At 36.9% G+C, this 20,207-nt stretch overlaps 1 protein-coding gene across 1 annotated transcript in view; it reads left to right on the top strand.

Moving 5' to 3' along the window:
* The window catches only part of KAT6B (lysine acetyltransferase 6B), a 110,943-nt gene that overhangs the window by 41,848 nt on the left and 48,888 nt on the right, over positions 1 to 20,207 (top strand). Inside the window, 4 exon segments of the mRNA XM_017746330.1 lie at positions 11,052 to 11,160; positions 16,943 to 17,058; positions 17,224 to 17,305; positions 18,310 to 18,442. Coding sequence (XP_017601819.1) covers positions 11,052 to 11,160; positions 16,943 to 17,058; positions 17,224 to 17,305; positions 18,310 to 18,442 — 440 coding nt within the window.

The following is a 20,207-nucleotide window of genomic DNA, read 5'->3' as shown; positions in this document are numbered from 1 at the left end:
TATCACTGTGTCTTGTGCCAACCATGTTCCACACTCAGATGGAATTAGATCAAAAAGTGTTTTTGCAGTTCCACTGCACAAAAAATTGTAGTTTGAGTATTACTAGTGAGAGTTTTATTTTAATGGCCAGGGCCCTTAACTGTGGGTGATGCTGTAGGTACAGGTTATTTCACTGGTTACCTCTTTTACTGGATGGAAGCAAACAGGGACTGCTTCCTGTCAGAGCTGAAAGGAGTTGATTCTAGAAGACTTCAATTTCAGACTTGGGTATGGTCCAAGAGTGCTGTTAGATGGATTTGCTAAGTGATGATTTCTTAATTCTCTCTTTCCTTTGGTTTTACCTTTTTGTTGCAGTTGCTTATCACCTTCTGTTGGCTATCAGCAGTACAGTTGCTGCTTTTGAAGCAGAGCATAACTACCTTTGAAGCACTGTTGAAAAATCCCTCACAAAATTACAGTCAACAAGCTATTGACTTAATGAACTTTGTTATGACCCTTCTCCTGTCCTTTTTTGTGTCCTTTTGCACAAATGCTGATGCTAGAATTCATATGTTTTCCTTGAGTAGCATGGCAATTTAATATCATTGGTAGGACAGAGAATGGCCTCATGAGCTTCATAGACTTTAATACTTGGAAATAGTGTGGAAAATAAATTGAGACCAATGCTTGAGAGCCTCACTGGATTTGTTTCTAAAAGCCACGCAATAGAAGTTGCTGCAATAATTTTTTTTTTTTATTCCCCTTTTCTCCCCTGGTCCCCCAGCTTAAATGTAATACTTAAGGCAAATTTTAAGCCTCTTTCCTTCAAGAGACTTTCATTTAATTTTATATAATAGGCCTACTTGAAAGCCTTTCTAAGAAAAACTGGTCTTCTGTGAAATGTTTACTGGCTTTGTTCTGAGCTGTTCGAGCTCTGGTTTACATCACATGGCTAGCTGGCAGTGCTTTATTATATTCTAAGGGAGATTATTTTACTTTATTTGTAAAATGACCTACAGTGATCTGGGTTTTTAATTATGAAATTGCTTTTTGATTTGGGGCATTATAATTTCTTGACAGTATGTCACTATTGAACATGATGTATACATACAAAGAAGCAGAGACTGACAAAGCAATCTGTTTCATTTGTTGGAAGTGCCAGCCTCTGGGGTAACTCCTTGGGGTATAGGGCTACTGTGCCTATTCACCTTTATTATTCTCTGCCATGGATTTCAGAACAAGATCAAGCAAAAAACTGCTACTCTCCCAAGTCTTGTATAAAATGCACTGTATGTACTTTACTGAGCTGGCAGATTTTCAGTGGCTTTGTGTCTTGAGCAATGGCTTGTAAAGGTAAATGCCTGCGAGTGATTTCAGTATCTTGGCTGTTGAATAAACTGCTTTTCTTCTCAAGAATAAAGTTCAGTTCCTGTCAGGGGAAAAAAAAATGGAGCTGTTAGCATTTAATCAGCTGTTTGTCCAGCATTCTCTTGCTTCAGGAAGGAGACCAGGAATTACTTCATTTTTAAATTAATAGATAGATAAATAAGTAGATTTTCATTACTTGTATTACTCTGTAGCTCACCTGACAGAGAAGCATCTTAGTGCTGGTGTTTTTTACTACCAGTGACTAAAAACAAAAAGTCAATGGCCAAGCTGCTGCCACTTGTTGCCTGTAGGAATTTGAGCTTAGCCAAGTCATTTTTCTACTACTTGGGCCTTGGTAAGAGAAGTGGCTGTGTTATTTACAGTGATATAATTTATACTGAATTTGCTCTTGAAATAATTGAGCAGAAAGGATGTCAAGTTATATGCATGAGTTAACACTAAATACTTTTTTAAACAAAACCCAAAATGTACACAACAAAAACAAAATGTAAGTGCTCTCTATTTAAAGCTTCTATTTCCTAATCATATCAGTGGAAGAAATCCAAAGAAATAGTTGTCTTGTAATCCCATATCAGGTTCTGGAATTTGTGGCCATAATAATTTTGCTTTGGTCCTAATATTTTTCCCTTGCTTTATATTTTACCCTACATGAGGCAACTAGGCAGGATGTGGCTTGACTTTGTGCGGAAATTCACCTACTTCATCTTGGAGTAGAACAGGGCCCTGCTTGTTTTATTTAGAATTGCATTTCAAACACTAGCCCAGTTTCAAAAAGCCCTGCTTCTGTATTTAGTATACTGCTATTCAAATCTAGATTGTGCTGACAGTAAATTTGCCCCAAAGAGTAAACTAGATAAAATATGCATATGATCAATTTAATATGCAATTAAACATTTTCCCTGAGCAATTAGCATCAAGACAACTAATAATTATCCTGTGCCATGCTGCAAACATTATACGCATTTATGTAGGATGACTTTGGTAATAAGTTATGGATAAAAATATGCATATATACAAACATCTGAGTAAACATAATATCATAGCAATGAAGCATGTGCTTTTCATACTGAAGTCTATTTAATCTGCTTAAAAAAAAAAAACTTTTCCCAAAGAATGTAAAAGTTGACATGCTCATGGGATCATGGGCTGTGAATTGCACCACTGCTTACCTTGTGGTTACATGTGTCACCTGCTTCATTCTAGTTGCAGTGCAGTAAAAGATCAAATTTGGAGTTGGAAAATGCAATCCCATTTGAACAACTGTATATACATGTGACAAAAACCAGTGGACGCTATGTTTGGAAGTCTCCTAAGCATATGAACAAACTGAGATAAAGAGGACATTATGGAAATTAGCAAGGGATGAGAAGGATTGTAGAAAGCTAGATACATAAGGCACTTTACCTCTGAATGAATACCTAGTAGTGTACTTGAAGATGAGACTTGTAGGACATCATTTTTATTGTAAAGAGTGCATGACAAGTAACAAATGTGTGATGCTCTTAAGACATCTAGATGGATTTAAAGAATTGAGTTTTGAGGGAATTGGGAAGAGCAAAAACTCATTACTTTAGAAAAGAAAAATTTAACCTACATGAAATGAAAAAGTGTTACTTGGAAGTTGTGGCATTCTTTGACTGGTGATAGGTATGTAAGCAGTAACACAATTTATGGATAATCTGCTTGGTTGGATTTGCAGTAGTGATTTCACTTTGGTCTGTGAGAGTCAATGGACTACTTGGAGAGGGAATGAAGAAAAGCAAGCCTGTTGTTGGTGCGCTTGAGGTTGTTTTGTTTTGAAGAGTGTAATTTAACAAACACAAGCATACAAACAAAAGAAGTCTTTTAGCCAGAAACTGGATATTAAGATGTTTAGATTTTTAGCCAGTTGGTGGTCTCAAAGTAGGCAAGTAAGGGAGCGGAAAGGATGAAGTTTGGAATTAAAAAATTGTGGAGCCCCTTAAAATTTAAATGTTATTGAATACCATTTCAGATGAGTCTGAAGACAAAAGTTTTCTATGTCTTAGGTGTCAAGAAAATGGAACTGAGTTATCTTTATATAAAGTCTAACTTAGAAATGTGTTTTGAATTATTTCCTGAGGGTACCTTGCAGAAGGTGAAAGAAGGGGTCAAACCCAATTGTAGTTAAATGTGGAATTGCCTACATGCAGTACCGGTGTTGCATGGCCTGTTCAGTTTCATCTATTTGATAGAGACAACTTAGATGTGTATTCCTGAAGGAACTATACTGCCAACAGGTATTAATAACATAGCTGAAAAGTGTTAAAATAACTTTTTTCCCTTGGTCTTTTCACTTCAAAACCATTGAAGATAGAATTTCAGGAAGTCTGAAGACTGCTTGGCCCAAGGTTATGTTTGCAAATGTAGGTGATGCTCATCAGAATTACAGGAAGATGTAAATAGAAAACTGCAGTATATATTGGATGTATTTTCAGCTTGAGCCATTGATAACCTGATAAGCAAAAGTACCTGATAGTGGCAGGTTCTGTAGCTGGGCTCTAATCTCCCAGTGGAGAATGCCTAAGAGGCAACTTGAGGATTTCCTTCTTTATAGCCCAGTTATATTAATAGCCTTGGCTACAGAAGTTTTTATTATTTAAAAACACTCTTACTATTACAATGGAAAGGTGAATACATTTTTAAATTGTTTGGTCCCAGTTGCAGGACCAAAGCAGGAAACCTACAAATTAAAGAACAAATTCCTTCCCATTCATGAGGGAAAAGCTTGCTTTCTTCTGTAGTGCTACCACAGTGTGCTGCTATTGACTAGGGTGGAGTTTTATTTTCCTTATAGTAGCTATTGTAGGATAATATTTTGGGTTTGTGCTAGAAATGGTGTTGGAAATGTAGGGGTAGTGTTGGTTATTACTGAGCAGTGCTTACACGGAGTCAAGGCATCTTCTGCTTCTCTCACATCCCCACCAGTGAGGAGGTTGGAGGTGTGCAAGAATCTTGGAGGTTATCTAGGCAGGACAGCTGATCCCAGCTGACCAAAGGGATGTTCCATACCATTATGCTCAGTGTATAAAGTGGAAGTGAGAAGAAGGCAGTGGGGTACACCAGCACTGGGCGATGGTGTTTGTCTTCCCAAGTAACCATTCCATGTGAAGGGTCCCTGCTCTCCTGGCGATGGCTGAACACCTGCCTGCCCGTGGGCAGTGGTGCATGAATTCCTTGGTATGCTTTGCTTGTGTATGTGGCTTTTGCTTTGGCTGTTAAACTGTGTTTATCTCAGCCCATGGGTTTTTACTCTTCTGGTTCTCTTCCCCGTCCCTATGTGGGGGTAATGAGCTGTATGGAGCTTCGTTGCCAGCTGGGGTTATACCTGGCACATAAAAGTTAACACAGGATCACAGAAGGGATACAATTTAAATAAGTAAGTATCAGAGCTTCTTGACAGAAACAGTAGCAGGGCCTATGCTTATGCAAGCCTTGTTTTTAGATTGACTTCAGTAGTCCTGTGTGTGTCTATTGAATTTGGACTATAGTTGGAAAGCCTCCCTTCTGTAAGTGAAGAGGCTTTATATTCATTCTGTTGAAAATGAAAGCTGAGCCTCCAGAGGACTGGGAGACTTAGCTGTATTTTTGAACTGCTGCTTTGCACCTTTCTCTAGATGTCTTCTGTGCTTGCTTTGGGTGGTGGTTTTTCAATGGAAAAGGGAATTTTAAAATTTTCAGTGGATATAAACTACAAACAAAACATGAATGCAGGTTGGCTTATGTGCAGCTAATTAAGTCTAATCTAGTATTACTGTTGCAGTTAGATGGCTTTGGGGTGTGTGAATCCAGGAGGACATGAAGGGTTTTTAATTTACTCTTTTTGCATAATTCTGGGTATCTCTGATGGTTACCTTGTATATCACAATGCCTATAGAGACATACCTTTCAAAGTACAGGAGGGAGATGTGAGCAGAGAAAGCCACAAAGCCACTGTGTAGTAAGGAAGTGAGTTTTATACCAAAAAAAAGGCACACAAACCTGCATTCTAGCAGTGATGGTAATCTTTGGGGGGAAGAGGAGAAGTTTCAGTGTAGCTTTTCTTCAATACACACCATTTATGCAGTTAATTGATTTAAAGATGCAATAAAGGAAGTTCATACCCTGGTCAGTCCTCTCTTTTTGGAATTGTCCTTGTGCTGGTTTTTGCTTTGTGGTCTTTGAGCGCGTAGCTGCTACATTAAGGTTTGTAGCAGGTGTAATGTTTCCACACTTCTGCCTGTCAGGATGTGTTTGCCATCATTTGAGTTAGTGTGTACTGTTTACCATGCTTTGTGGGCCTGTAGGTCTAACATGGGAGCTACTGGATAGTTACCAAGTTGTTTTAAAAATTCAGAGTTTAGTTTAACTTATGGTAACTAGTTCCTGAAACATGATGATTTTTTTTCCCAGATGTGGAAAGTAAACTGTTTTTTACACACACAGAATGGATGCAGGAACGGGATTGCGGCTGAAAGTACTCACAGAACTGTCTTGCCTGTGACCAAGAGCAGCTGCTTCAGTAGCTGAGACAGAAATCAGTACCTGTTGCTGATAAAGCTTTTACTTTTCAATATTAATATTTTTAAAACCAGTATTTAGAGATGCTATTGGCAGTATTTCTTGTTCAAAGACTTCTTTTTTTCAAACCATGGTAAAAAGAAAAAAAAAAGAAAAAAAGGAAAAAAAGGAGTGCAGATAGTCCTTGAAGGTACTTTGTGAAAATGTAGGTATTCTGAGAAAGCCAGCTTGCTGCTTCTGTCCTTCCTAAGGCTGTAAATAGGCTGAGACCAGGACAGTGGATCTGTATTGAAGGTTATGGCAGCTTCATTTTCAGTAAAATTTGCCTCTCTATCCTGTTAACCCCGTAATTACTTATGTGTGCTGTTTCTGTTGGTAGGATAACAGAGATCTAATGTTCAAGTATCATTCATAAGGATGTGTTTTCCAGCAGGTTGTCAGATGATGTTGAGGTGGTTCTGAAAAGGCATGGACAGGCAGTTGCAAATGTGAACAGTTGAGGCTTTTGGTTTACTAGTCAAGTTTCTTGGGACTGTGTGCAAAACTTTTAATTTCTTTTAATGTCTGTATAACACTTAATGAGATAGCACTTAAGACCGTAATTGTGTGTACACAGCTAATGCCTAACAGTTTTCAGACAATCTGTTTAAAACCTCAGAGTGCTATAGCAATGCAAATAGGAATCCTTTTGCTCTGAGTGGGATTTGTAGTTTTGGGTAACTTTGCATGCTCAAAAATAAAGTAAAATAAAACTTTTTAGGACCTAATGTGACTACTTTGGTGGTGGGATGTTAAAACATGCTAAATGCCTTAAGAATTTCATGGTAACTATAAATACAATCAAATAAGCATATAAATTCTACAAGCACAGAAAACACATAGGAAAAAAATTGTTATTTTGGGCCGTAGTTCTGAGACACATTCTGGCATAAGGTAACAGAAGTCCAGCTGAATTTTTACCAAGGATTGATTTTGTGCAAAATTTTGGCAAAGCTTGTTAGTTTCTCAGAATAGATAGCTGTGAGTCATGAAAGTAAACAAAATAATTTACCAGTTGCATAAATGACTTCTAAGTCTTTGCTTAAACACTGAAACTGCACTAGTTTAACTAATGCTAGCACTATGTTATTTCTAAAGTAGTGATGATATGAAAGGTGGTTTTGCCTATGGCAGGGCAGTTGGAATTAGATTTTTGTCCTTTCTAACCCAAACCATTCTATGATTCTTTATTTTTCATGGACCGGTCAGAATGCAGAGTATGTAAAGACTGTGAGCATATAGGATAGTGGGTCCTTATTGTTTCACAACATGTGAACTATGTCAAATAGTAAAAATGCTTTGGGATTTTTTGGTGGCTTTGGGGTGGTTTTTTTCAGATGGATCAATTACAAAACACTTACTGAAGGCACTAAACCAATATTTTTTATTTTTAGTCTTTATCCATAGCACAAACTTTTATTAAATGTGGGTTTTTTTCTTGTGTTCTTTAGTGACTGAAATAATGAAGCTATAAACAAAATTTAGTGTACACACATTCATGTAATTTTTAGTGAAAACTGTTTCAAGTGTTAGAATAATCACAATCCATTATTGTTTAGAGTAATTTTAAAATGATAAATGTTGTGAAATTAGATTTTGGTGGTGTGTTTTGGTGGTACCATATTGTCATACAGTATGTGGTTTTTACACTCTTTAGAGGATTGATGGACTGCAGTGGTTGTATGTATGATGTTTTAAGGGATTGATTGACTATGGCAGTTGGATGTGTGATGCTTAAATAACTACGGTTCAATTTCTGCTTGGAAAGTAAAATAAAAACCCAACCTGTTTACAGGTGCTGAGTTGATGGTCTGTTATTGTTCCATGGTGTGTGTATATATGGGGTTTTTTTTAAATCCAATTGCCTGACTGCTCTTTGTGAAGCTTCAATTTCTGAATGCATGTTGGCATAAGGGGTGAGTTTTCTGTAAATTTGCTCTTACTGCAATTGGGAATACAGTTATTACACAAGGCAGTCTTTTAAATTTGAATGTTCAATTTCTAGTAACCTAGCAGACTAAACTGTTTTGCAAGTTGTCATTTACCTTGTTCGCAAAATTAAAGGGATGAACAATTCTTCTCAGCCTATTAGTTGTGTTGAAGCAATAGTATGTTACTGGGTAAGTGTTATTCAGGCCTCCCTTGTGTGAGAGCAGACACCATACTCCTAAAGTTTTTGTAATGCAAATGTTAATATTAAATATTAACACAAAAATATTACTGGTTCATCTGTAGTGTTGAATAACTGCCTGTACTCCTTCCTGTAAGAGATGGAATGGAATTAACCTTCCTGAAGACTAATCATTGTTTTTCAAAAGATAATGATATGTGATGGCTATATTTTAGAAGATTAAACTACTGATTAGAAAAAGAGATTAATTTTTCTTACAGTTCTCTTTGATTAAGGTAGGAAGTGCATTGCTGTTTGGACTACATTCTGCTACTGTAAAAAAGAACCAGCTAAAAATACCCACCAGCGCCCCCCCTACCCACCCCCAATTAACCCCAAACCCCCTCAGTTTCTGCTAATTGAGACAGTTGTGAGCCAGAACCAATGCTGCCAGTATGAATTCAGGTTTGCTTCCCCTGTGCAAGCTAAAGCAAATTGAAACAATGTCTTGTTTACTGTGCTGACAAGAGTGTGTGTGTATTCTTAAGTTTCAGTAGTTGAGAGATCAGACCTTGTAATACAGTTATTAATGTAAATGTCTTCGAAGTATATGCTGGAGCCTGTAAGTTTCCTGGAAACTTGTATATGAAGTGATAGGGTTTGCGAGCTCTTCGTGATTAGTTTTGGTATGGGAACATCAATCTTTGTAGCCCTGAACTGCCAACAACCTTTGTCCTTTATTTTACCTTCAGTAAAAAAAAAAGGGGGGGGGGGCATGTTTGAAATAGGGAAGTAAATGAATGTTGGCTAATGGCCATGTCTTTTCCTAGAGCAAAAAAAAAATATCTTGGAAAGATAGATGAGATTGTGGACCTGGATTTGAATGATGTGTGAAGCTTTGTAAATTATTTATCAGAGCAAGCCTTTTTGAAATGGCTAAAGCACTGTTATATCGAAGAGAAGGAGAATGGTATGGTTGCCAAGAGGAGATTTTTACTGGATTCCACTGAAAGAATAATCTTTCTTTTAAAATTATCTGTATTAAACTTTAAGTAGCAGTTAAGAAATGTCCAGACAATGCTGCAAATTCTGTTTGAATAGCTCTGGACCCTTTTTCTGCTGATGATTATTGGCATAGTTTATGTATTTTGGTTTTTTTGTAAATACCATTTTACTCCAGTGGCTTAGCTGATAAAAGGAAAATGATGGGAAAGATCTGTTGAATTATGGTATCTGACTGGCAAGAATAGTAACTAAATACTTTTATTTTATTTATATATACAATGTTTTTAACAAGTGAAAAATTCTGCAAGTAATTTGTATATCCCTTCCCACCTTTAGAATTACTGATCTCATTCAGTGTCATCCTGCTAAAACTGACAATACCAATAGTGCTTTTTTTTTGAGCCATGACCATTACTGAAAGCTGTCTGTCCAAGCTTTATGTCCAAGTAGCAATTTCATATTTCAGTTAACCATATAATCCATAATGGAGACCATAGTGAGACAAAAGACTGCAGATGACTTGTTCCTGTTAGTTACAAGAAGACTTGTTCCTATTAGTTACAAGAAAGTAATAGCAGTTCCCTTTTGTAGATCATGGAAGAGAACACACATCTCCTTATGAACAGTCTTCAGCTCTGTTTATCTTTTATGTATATTCTTTGGGGTATAAAAATATGTCAGTATTTCAGTAATTGGATTGTGAAGAGTTGAACAGTGAGCAGACCTTCTGAGGACTAAGTTTTCAGAAAAAGTATGGTGCCTCAGGGTATGTTTAGATAAAAGTATGTTTATATGTGTGCTCCTCTTCTATGGCTAGGACAAACTTACCTTCCTGCTGTCAGTATTCTTCATGCTGCTTGACTTAAAATGATCATAAAGCTTAATAACGTAAAAGTAGTTTCGATATGTCTGTGTTGTATTGTGCTGAGATATAAGGGCACATCACCATGGAACTGATTCCTTCACGAGAATACTCTTAAAAACAAGCATTCCCCACTTCCCAGGTCTGTAATGGAATACAGATTTATAGGTCAAGTGAAGATAGCCTGCCAGCTTTCAAAGTATTGTAGCATAAAGAGGAAATGTAAAATGAAGGTAAAGCCAATAAATGATTACTGTGATATATTAAGCTAACAGCATTGCCTACCTGAATCTGGAAACTATGAATTTGCGAAAGATACCATTTTAATCTCAGTTATTGTGATACTCTCTGCTAGAAGCCAGTCTGAGAAGGTACTCCATTATTTGAGTATCCCATTTGGGAGAAACAGTTGCATATCATTTTATTTATTACAGACCCATTTACAGACACTTCCATGTAGTCATTAATGCATTAATATTTTGGATGTTGCAGGTTAGTATTTTCATTAAAGATCTAAAATGTAATGCAGAAACTATATAATAGATATTAAATCTCTGACATTGGAAGATTTGCATGGTTTTTATTATGGTTGGGTATCAAAGCTGTTGGGACTCATCAGACTGGAATGGATAACTCTTGATCTGTTAAATCTAGTGCTTTTACCCTAACATGGTAGTTTCAGAGGGAGGTATGAGTTGCATTAGATTTCCAAGTAATAAAATATGTCATGAATTTGAGAGTTTTTGGTAAGTTTGTTTTCTTGTGTAAAGGAACTATAGTAATCTGTAATAAAGACTAGTTTACATCTTGATCTTTGAGCACTATTACATTTGAAGAACAAGTGATTGTGTTCTGGAGTTGCAACTGTGTGTGCAGTAGTGTCCCAGGTTCTAATTTTTCCTTGTTTTGTTAACACTAGTCTTGTATTGGAGATGTTTGCATGGATTAATACGTAGGGTGCTCATTATGGGCCAATTTAAAGTTTGTGAAATATGTTAAGATAAAAACTTTGTAACAAAGCTAGCAAAGTGGATGTTTGCCTTGGCGATTAATATGTAGTACAACAAAATGTCAGGTAAAAGCCATGGAGGCTGATGAGTTTTGGTTTTTTTTTTGGTTAGCTAACTGTCTGTTTGTTTTTAAATCTAGCCACGAGCTGATCCCATCCCAATATGTAGCTTTTGCTTGGGAACAAAAGAATCGAATCGTGAAAAAAAACCAGAAGAGCTCTTGTCTTGTGCAGATTGTGGCAGCAGTGGTAAGTTGGCTGAATTTACAAATACTAGAAATATTTATATTTTAATATGTCTTTTAAAAAATATTTTGAACTTGTGAACCTTACCCTCTTTTTAAATAAAGGTAGATCGAGAATTGAAATCAGGGGGGTGGAAGAGTTTGTTGTTGTTTTTCTTAGTTTTGTTTGTTGGTTTGGTTTTTTTTTAAACTAGAATTTTGTCATCTGTATAATTAGGATAATTACCAATGAGAGGTATTCATGAATACTTCGACATGAATTCGTCTTCATGTCAAAGTATAGATCTGCTGAGTAAATTGAGAGGGTGAAACCACACTTGTACAATACAAGAATTCAGTTATTGTTTGGGATCTCTGTTGGCTCTGAAAACCCAGTTTTGCATTGTGACATCAAATGATGATCAAGAGTTTTGCTTGCACAGATTTGCAACATTTCGGAAGCTGAGGAATAATCATAGTAATAAAGACTGTGTAGCAGTCTTTGCTGCTGCATATCTTGTGTATCCAGTTCATTTTTAAATAAAATTATTCTGTTACTCAAGAGGGAATTTGAATACTGTTTCAGGTGAGATACTACATTATTTGTGCAACCTGTTACTTGTCAGGCACAAGATGATGACGCTACTGATTGCATGTCCCTTGCTCCTATGTGTTGCAGCAGCTCTTGCAGACTCTGTGGCTGTGCCTAATGCAGGTGCTTCTCTTCTCTGTGGTGACCGGTGATGGAGCCCAAAGGAACAGCCTGAACTTGTGTCAGGAGAGGTTTAGAAAAAGGTTCTTCACCCAGAGGGTGGTTGGGCACTGGAACAGCTCCCCAGGGGAGTGGTCACAGCACCAGCCTGACAGAGCTCAAGAAGCATTTGGACAATGCTCTCAGACACATGGTGTGACTCTTGGGGATGCCCTGTGCAGGCCCAGGAGTTGGACTCGATGGTCCTCGTGGGTCCATTCCAGCTCCGGATATTCTGTGAATCTGGAGTCCATGAGTATCATAATTTTGTAGGTATGCTGAAGGTAGCTGTGACAGTACCCAGGACGAATACATAAGTACTTGAATAAAGACAAAGCAGTATGGATAAAAACATGTTTTCAGTTAATCAGGATATGTTTTTGATTGTCTGCTTCTCAATCTGTCACCCTGATAGTTACTTTGTATTTTAGCCAGTGTATTTTTTAGTATATTTTAGCTAATTATTACACTCTGAAACAAGAAAATTACTTTTTTAACCTGGTATGCAACAGCAAACCCCATAAATTTTAAATTGTCTTCCTTTAGTGGTTTATAGGTTTCCTCTATTTTCAAATCTGTTTTCTGATATTTGGAAAATTAATAGGGTTTATGCTTGGTTAGACTCTGGTGCACAGAATTTACATTAATCAGGTGAGCTTAGATATCAGCTACTCTTCTGTTGTGTAATAATCCCCTGGTGGGTTTTAAGACACTTTAGAACGGGAAGTCTTGACTTTCATGGATCAGCTTCTATTTGAATTAACACCGATATATTCTCTCTGCCTCATTAAGACTAAATTATCTTTAATTAGTTCCTCAGATGTATTAGATATAAGGAATGAAATGTTGAGACTGCCAATCAGTTTGCTGGATGGCTAAACTTTAGCTACTGATGCCTGACTAAAATAAAAACCAATTTCAGTGCAATTTATAAATAACAAAACTTCACTCAAGTGGAGTTTTATTGTAATTGGATTTGTAATTTTGCACATTGCAGTGTATCTCAAAGCTGGTCTTGCTGTCTAACAAATAGAAAAGAAATTGCATGTTGTGCACAGCAAGCAAATTGTTCAGTTGATCAGAGATTAAATTGCAGTGCCCACTACTGGCATGTCTGTTTTCACTTTTTGTGTCAAGTTGCTTTTGTCTTTTCAGGTAGTGTTTCTGCATTCTGAAGCAGAAACGAGCTGGACAACTGCACATTTTTGTGGTATTTGGGAGGATAAAGTATTGGGGTAGTAGAAATGAAATGCGCTGCTATGTCAGTTGGCACAGAGGATTTTCTCAAGAAGTAAGATGAGGGATGTCAGATGTGAGAAAACAAATCCCATTACAGAAGCAGACATAGTTCCTCTTTGTTTTGGTTGGATTTTGTGTTGGTTTGTTTTTTTTTTTTTCTTTCCTGCTTTTTCCCTATCTCTTGATTTCAAAAAATCAATACACTTGAGAACTGGAATCAAACTCTACTTCTACTTTTCCAAACAAACAAGATGTGTAGAAGCAATTAAAGGCTGCTGCTGACAGATTTTTATAAGGGTTTGAAGTTGTAGAATGAGGAGGGAAAAAGTTGAGTGACTGGAGAATTATAATAAATACTTTTTTAAAGGGGGAAAAATAGCTAAAAGGAGAACACTTGTGGGTACTCTCAAATTGTGTATTATCCTGAGGAGGCAAGAGGGCTTACTGATCAAAGATGGGTAGAGGAGGCTGGAGAGCAGAGCAACAGAGACATTGGACTCAGGTCAAGAGAAAGAAGAACAGAAAATGTTTGGAAACAACTGGGCAGAGATAGCTTTCTAAGTGAGATTTAGGGTATGCTTTAGTAATAATGGACTATAGAAATTGTCTTAATTAGTGCTGTCTGTGTAAGGATATTGGGCTAGTTGAATAAAATGAACTGCTAAGAAATTGCAGGTAGAAAAAACTGGTACATCCCCAAGATAGGTGCACTGACCATCTCTGCTCATAGTTGAAGTCTCCCAAAATAATAATAATGCTTTCTACCTAAAAGATTATCAAACACAAGTTGAGAGGGTTTTTTTTTCTGTATTACCTTGTACAGTAGTTCCCAGCATTTGTGTTAAGGTTAAAAATAACGGGAGATCTTGGCATAACTTATTTAGCACTGTGTTTAATTGTAGTCACTGACCTAATGCTTGTTCTTTTAAAAGACTAGTTGTTTCATCAAATCCTTAATGAATAAACAAGGCTCAACTTTGTGAGGAATACACAAAAGTGGGTGGGTTACAGAAATTGCCTTCAGTCACAAAGGAATGAGACTTTCACTTTTGACTTGTTGATCTCACCTATTTCTGCCATGTCAGTGTATAACAAATCTTAACTGTTGAATGAATTTTAAGGTGTTTCATTTTAAAGTAGGCCTATATATATATTCCTGGTGAAATTTTCCAGCTTTCAAAGGTCTAAATTTCCAGTAATCTGGTAAACTTGTTTGATACATTAAAATGTTGATGTTGCTGACTTTTAAAAGAAAGTCATGTGGTGAAACCAGGAGAAATTACCAGTTTAAATACTTCAAACTAGTGCTGAAAACCACTTGGAGATTTATCAGCTCCTGGATATGGAGAAGATAGTATGTTTTTAATTTCAGTTTAGATTAGTTAGAGCTGAAATACTGCAAATTTGGAAGCCCAAAACATGCTTTCCTTCAGCTCTCAAATTAAAAGAAAATAGCTGTAAAATCAGTGAAGGACACAGTAACTTCAACTGACTACAGAAATCTGTTAAACTACAAAATCTGTGTAACTGCTATGACTGTAGTTAAACAGAGTTCCTTTTAAAATTGAAACTTGTTGGTTACCACTTAATGTCCGGTAGGCATTACCCTATACATGTTATTGTTACATTTGCACTATGTCAATTTGTCTAAAATGAGTAGTTTAAGTATTATCAGCTATTAAAGAACAATACTATATGGGATTTTGAAATCTAAAGATTTCTGGGCTGTCTCTGCTAGTGCATACCTAGAAAAGATAGTGAAGGAACATGGCAAATACATAGTGATGGTTCCCATTTGCACCCTTCCAGCTTCTAGTTACTCGTGGCTCAAGGATTTGGAATTGCAGGCAGAATCTTTGTGTTTAATACCAGTGGAATTTTTTTTATTGAGGTTTTTGTCTGATAATAAAATCTGGCGCCTAAAGAAATGTATTAAGCTGTGTAATTGCTTGAATGAGAAATGTTCCATTGGTAGATAAGAGATATAAAGTAGCACAGTTACACTTAATTTGTTCAATCAGTGTTTACCAGCCAGTGAGAATGGATGTTTCTTATGTTTATACTTCACAGTTACTTACTTAAAATTAAAATCAACAATTTTAACTGCAGCTTGGTCCTTGAAATAAATCTCTTCTGTGCAGGGTAGGTAACTGGAATTAAATATATTTACATGGAGGTGATTGGTTTATGACTACACTTCAACGTGTTAATACAGTTATTAAGTCATAGTTGATAAAATAAGTCTTTATGTAGATATTGATAACTAATATCAGCATCTCTAGGGGGTTTCATTGAGGGCAACAGTATCTCATTGAACTAATCTCTGCAGTTATAGTATATTTGTCACTTTCTTGAAAGTGCGTACTCAGTTTTAACCACAAAGGATGTTGGGATATCTTAAACTGTATGCTAAGAATCAAATGAGTTATGCTTTTTCAATATCTTTCTGAAACTACTCTTTGAATTTATTATTGATTTCTCCTTACTAATAGATTATATCTCTGCATTTTATTTTGAGAATATGCACAATTCAAGTTGTCTTTCAAAGGTTAACAATGAAGTGGTTTAATACACAGAATAAAATGAAGTAAAATCTGAAATTGTCATTTATTCAATTGGCTTTTGCATTCTATCAGTTGTCTTTGCCATTCATGCCTCAGTCCACTAGAAGACAAACATAGCGAATGCTCATGGATTAGACTGTATTTTTGTTTGTGGTGTTTTAGCTCAGTCCTGGACTGAGAAACAGTCGATAGAGAAAGTCTGAATCACTGTGACTACAGCATTACCTAGAAGAAAGCACTCATCCCAACTCTTGACAGTGAGAAGAAAGCGCCTTTCATGCGGACCACGTCACTGCAGCCATCTCTAAGTGCAGCAGCATGGCATCAGGGATTCTTATCTCTCTGACAACTTCTGTGATGTTCTTAATAGATAATCTCTAAGTATAATACTGTAAAAAAGTGTTTCCCTGGGAAGGTTTATCCCTTCCTATTTAGCAGTGCTTTTATCTTTTCTGGATTAAGGGGACACTCTGAGGTTGTTGAAGACATGAAAAAATCACTGCCAGTATTGCCTAAGGTGTTGGATGTGTTCAGTTGTCTGGTATCTTCTGTTAATTGGAAAAGTCATGTAGGCCTTCAAGGCTACTGTGAAAAGAGGATGGTCCTGCTAAGGAAATTTTGTGTTTTGTGGGAGATGGTAGTTCAACTACTCCCAGGCCCCCCTCCTCACCCACCCCTTCAATTTTAAACCTATTGCAGTATGTCTTTCTTATGCCAATTGCCAGATGCTTTTTTTCCCTTTTTATTACTCTGAAATTGTTCTTTGTGTGTAATTAAGTAATAAGTTGGAATGAAAAATGCATATAGTTTGGCTGTTCAGTTTCTCTGGTAGATACTTAGTATAGTAAGAAAAATAGCTAATATGGTTTTATCTAAAGATTTCCTCAGTTTATTTTGCACTGCCAAAATGGGGAATGTGGACAAGTTTATAAATACACTTTTTTCAGAACCAATAACAGTTTAATATGCTATGGAAATAACCTGGTGAAAATAGAAGTTCAGTTTTAGGTCCTTATGTAGACCACTCAGAGATGTCAGTTACAGTAGAAGTCAGTTTTCTACCTGTCTTCATGAATGGGTTTCACAACAGTTATTCTGTGTATTTGTATGCAGGAGATGAGTTAAATAATGTGTTGCAAAATTCCGAAAGCAGCTGGTGCCTGCAGGGTTCTGGTGGTGGTGGTTACATCATGCTGAACTTAATCTAACCAGTCTTAATCTCAAGCTCTCAATAACGTTTTGGTGTTTTTTAGGACATCCATCATGTTTGAAATTCTGTCCTGAGTTAACAACAAATGTGAAGGCCTTGAGGTGGCAGTGTATTGAATGCAAGACTTGCAGTGCGTGTAGGATCCAAGGCAAAAATGCAGTAAGTTGGACTTGTTGAGTGTTCCTGACTTGTCTTTGTTTACAGTAGCTTTATAATTAGCACGTGCACAAATGCAAATAATTGATGTACAACTTCAAGCAATGCTATATTAAGTCTTTCTTCTTTCCTTCCTTTTCTCCACCCCCTCATCCCTGCCGCCCTCAGGATAACATGCTTTTTTGCGACTCCTGTGATAGAGGGTTCCACATGGAGTGCTGTGACCCGCCACTATCCCGAATGCCAAAAGGTGATCTTAAAAACCCTTTCCATGAAAATACTTTTATTTGCAGTCTTGTATGAAGTGACCAAAACCTCTTGAGCATGCTAATTTGGTTTTTCTTTCCAACAATAAACAGTATGATTTCATTCCTATCAAAGCCAATTTTATTTGTCATTATGTGAGGAGTTTTATTCTCAGGAAAATAATAAAGGTCAGCATATAGTTGACCAGATGAATTCACTGTGTAATGAGTTGTTGACCAGTTTATTGAAGGTGAAATTTTAGAAGGGCTGTTAAAATGCTTGGAGTATATATACCAACAAAGAAGTCCTTGGAACATGTAGGAGAGACTCTTCTTCAGGCCTTTTGTAAGAGTAATCAGAAAAACAGGCAAACAAAACAAAATGCATGTGTCTTCAGGTTCTCTAACCTCTAGATTTCTGATTTATGGCACCTCTCACCTTTGCTCTTACATCTTTATGCCTTTCCCTATTTAATCTTAAAGTTACATTAAAGACTTTCTTCAGTTCTTCCCCTCCCAGTCCGCAGCCTTATCTACAATAAATGTTTAGACGTGGCTATCTGATGCTAAAAGGATGCTAAATTCAAGTTGTGTATTAAAACAAATGTACCTAGGTGTGATCTGAAATATTCTTTAGCGTGCCCTACCCTAGTGGCTTTGTAACACACATATAAATTTTTTACCCCATCTTAATTGTGTCTGAAGAAAGATCTAGGTGGTATAAGGAGGGACAAGCTAGAACGGAAATTCTTCTAGGAACCTAATTGCTCGTAATCTTTTGTGTGATCCTAGTTGCCTCTTGTTTTCCCCTTTCCGTGAGCACTTTGCTTTTAAAAATTTCAGAGTATGGGTAGAGGTGGATCACTTTTTTTGGTCCACTTTCCCTTCCCTATGTCCTGTTCAAGAGATAATTTGCTGACCTTGTATCTACTTGGTATGTATCTTGGTACACACCTGCAGTACAGATTAGATAAATTGTGTACAACTAAACTGTTTTTCCTTTATATAGGGATGTGGATTTGCCAGGTCTGTAGACCAAAGAAGAAAGGGAGAAAGCTGCTTCATGAGAAAGCTGCGCAAATAAGGAGACGATATGCAAAACCTATTGGACGACCGAAAAATAAATTAAAGCAACGAATGTTGTAGGTTTCTCTTGGTTTTTATTTCTTTAAAAGTTTCTGAGAATGAAGTCAGATAAGAGTTTGATACAGGTTTAAGGACAGTTTTGAACTCTATTTCAAATTGGGGAAAATAGATAACGAGTGATTTAGTATGTGCCTTCCAGCCCAATGTCCAATAACTTCTAAATTATAGCAGGTGCTTTTGGTGTCGTGTCAAAAGGTGATAAAAAATTCCTGTAACTTAATTTTTCAGATCACGTAAGTTTTTATCAAAAATTGTACTTATAGCGGATGCAAATAAACTTCTGTATAATAACATATGCTGCAGCTGTCTTTGAAGTGTAGCTTCAAGTAATTGAAGTACCTACAGAATACGCAGTAGGTAGTATCAAGCTACTTACCTACAACTTCAGGAGACTGTTCTGCTCAAAGAGCTGTTTGAAATCTGTATAAAAATTACTTAATTAGTTAAAATCAGCTCACAAAACCCATTCCAAGAAGCAACCTATACAAGTAATAGAGAAGTTCTGGTTTCAGTGGTACTCTGGAAAAGATTATTACTTGAATTCTGTTCTTAAGGTGCCACTGGTTACTGGAAAAAGAGATTGCAATTCCTCTTGCTCCTCAGTACCGTGTTTATCTAAGACAAGAGTGTGCTGTAATTTTTTTTAGCATCTGTCTTCCCAGGAAACACTGTAGTTGGACATTGTAAGTCTTGGTTAAAGGATTAAGTAGTGTTCAGATACTGAGTGGACATTACATTGAGTGTTAAACAGGAACAGGTTCTGTGTCAGCTACAGTAGCATGGTGCCCTCCATCACGTGTTCCTATCCACCCATACCTTTTTTCCCCCTATTTAAATATTATTTAAATGTTTGGCTATGTCAAATCAGCAGCTGACTCATTCTGTACATTGTGACATTCTTCTCTACAGTCTGAAAACCTGTCTCATATTATTCAGAGTTGCATGGGAGCTGCTGTAACACTTTGCATTTTGCAAAACAAGGATTTTTGAAGCCAGTGGAGCCCACATGTGAAAATAGAAGAAAAAATACTTACAGTATAGCCCACTAGTCAAGCTGATGTACTTGAGGCTGTGCATCTTGCTGTGTTCTCTTTTCCCTTTCTCTCTGGCAGCATCTTTCATCTTTTGGTTCTTGTCCTAAAATTCAGTGTATGTTGCTGTAGGAAAGTCATTCAGGACAAGAATAAAGTGTGACACTATATGAAAGTAAAGGATGTAGTTGTACTGGCTCATGAGACCATGCTTTTAGACTGGGTGAAACATTGTACTTCTCCATTCTCCTCCTGAATAAATAGTCTAGGAATCTGAAGGTCATTGAAATTTCTATATATCATTGTGTGTGCATAATAAAAATATTCCCTGTATCTCTAGCTATACCTTGGGCTTTCCTGTACCTCTGGCTTTGCCCTTTGAAAACACATAAACCTTCCAACAGGAGGTTAGGGCTCTCTTGTGGTTCAGGAGTGGTACTCCTCAGCTGCTGCTGGGACTCCCCAAACCACGTGCTGCTCACTTGCCCCCTCCCCTTGCCTGTGGCTGGAGAGGAAACTTGAAGGCACAAAAAGTCAAGATCCCAGGCTGAGATAAGAACAATTTACTGGAAACAGCAGTGAGATAAGAAAGCAAGCAGTAATAGCTACAATACCAATAACCAAGTGTACAAGATAGGCAAAAGAGTTCACATGTGATTATTTGGAATGGTGTTACCCCACTGCTCCCTGCTTACCTGACTGGAAAGAACGGCTTCTCCCTCGGAAAGAG

The sequence above is a fragment of the Corvus brachyrhynchos genome, unplaced genomic scaffold, assembly GCF_000691975.1.
Source record: "Corvus brachyrhynchos isolate BGI_N302 unplaced genomic scaffold, ASM69197v1 scaffold279, whole genome shotgun sequence".
In the NCBI taxonomy this organism is placed as follows: Eukaryota; Metazoa; Chordata; class Aves; order Passeriformes; family Corvidae; genus Corvus; species Corvus brachyrhynchos.
The sequence above is the reverse complement of the archived record's forward strand: the minus strand, read 5'-3'. Positions and strand labels throughout refer to the sequence as shown.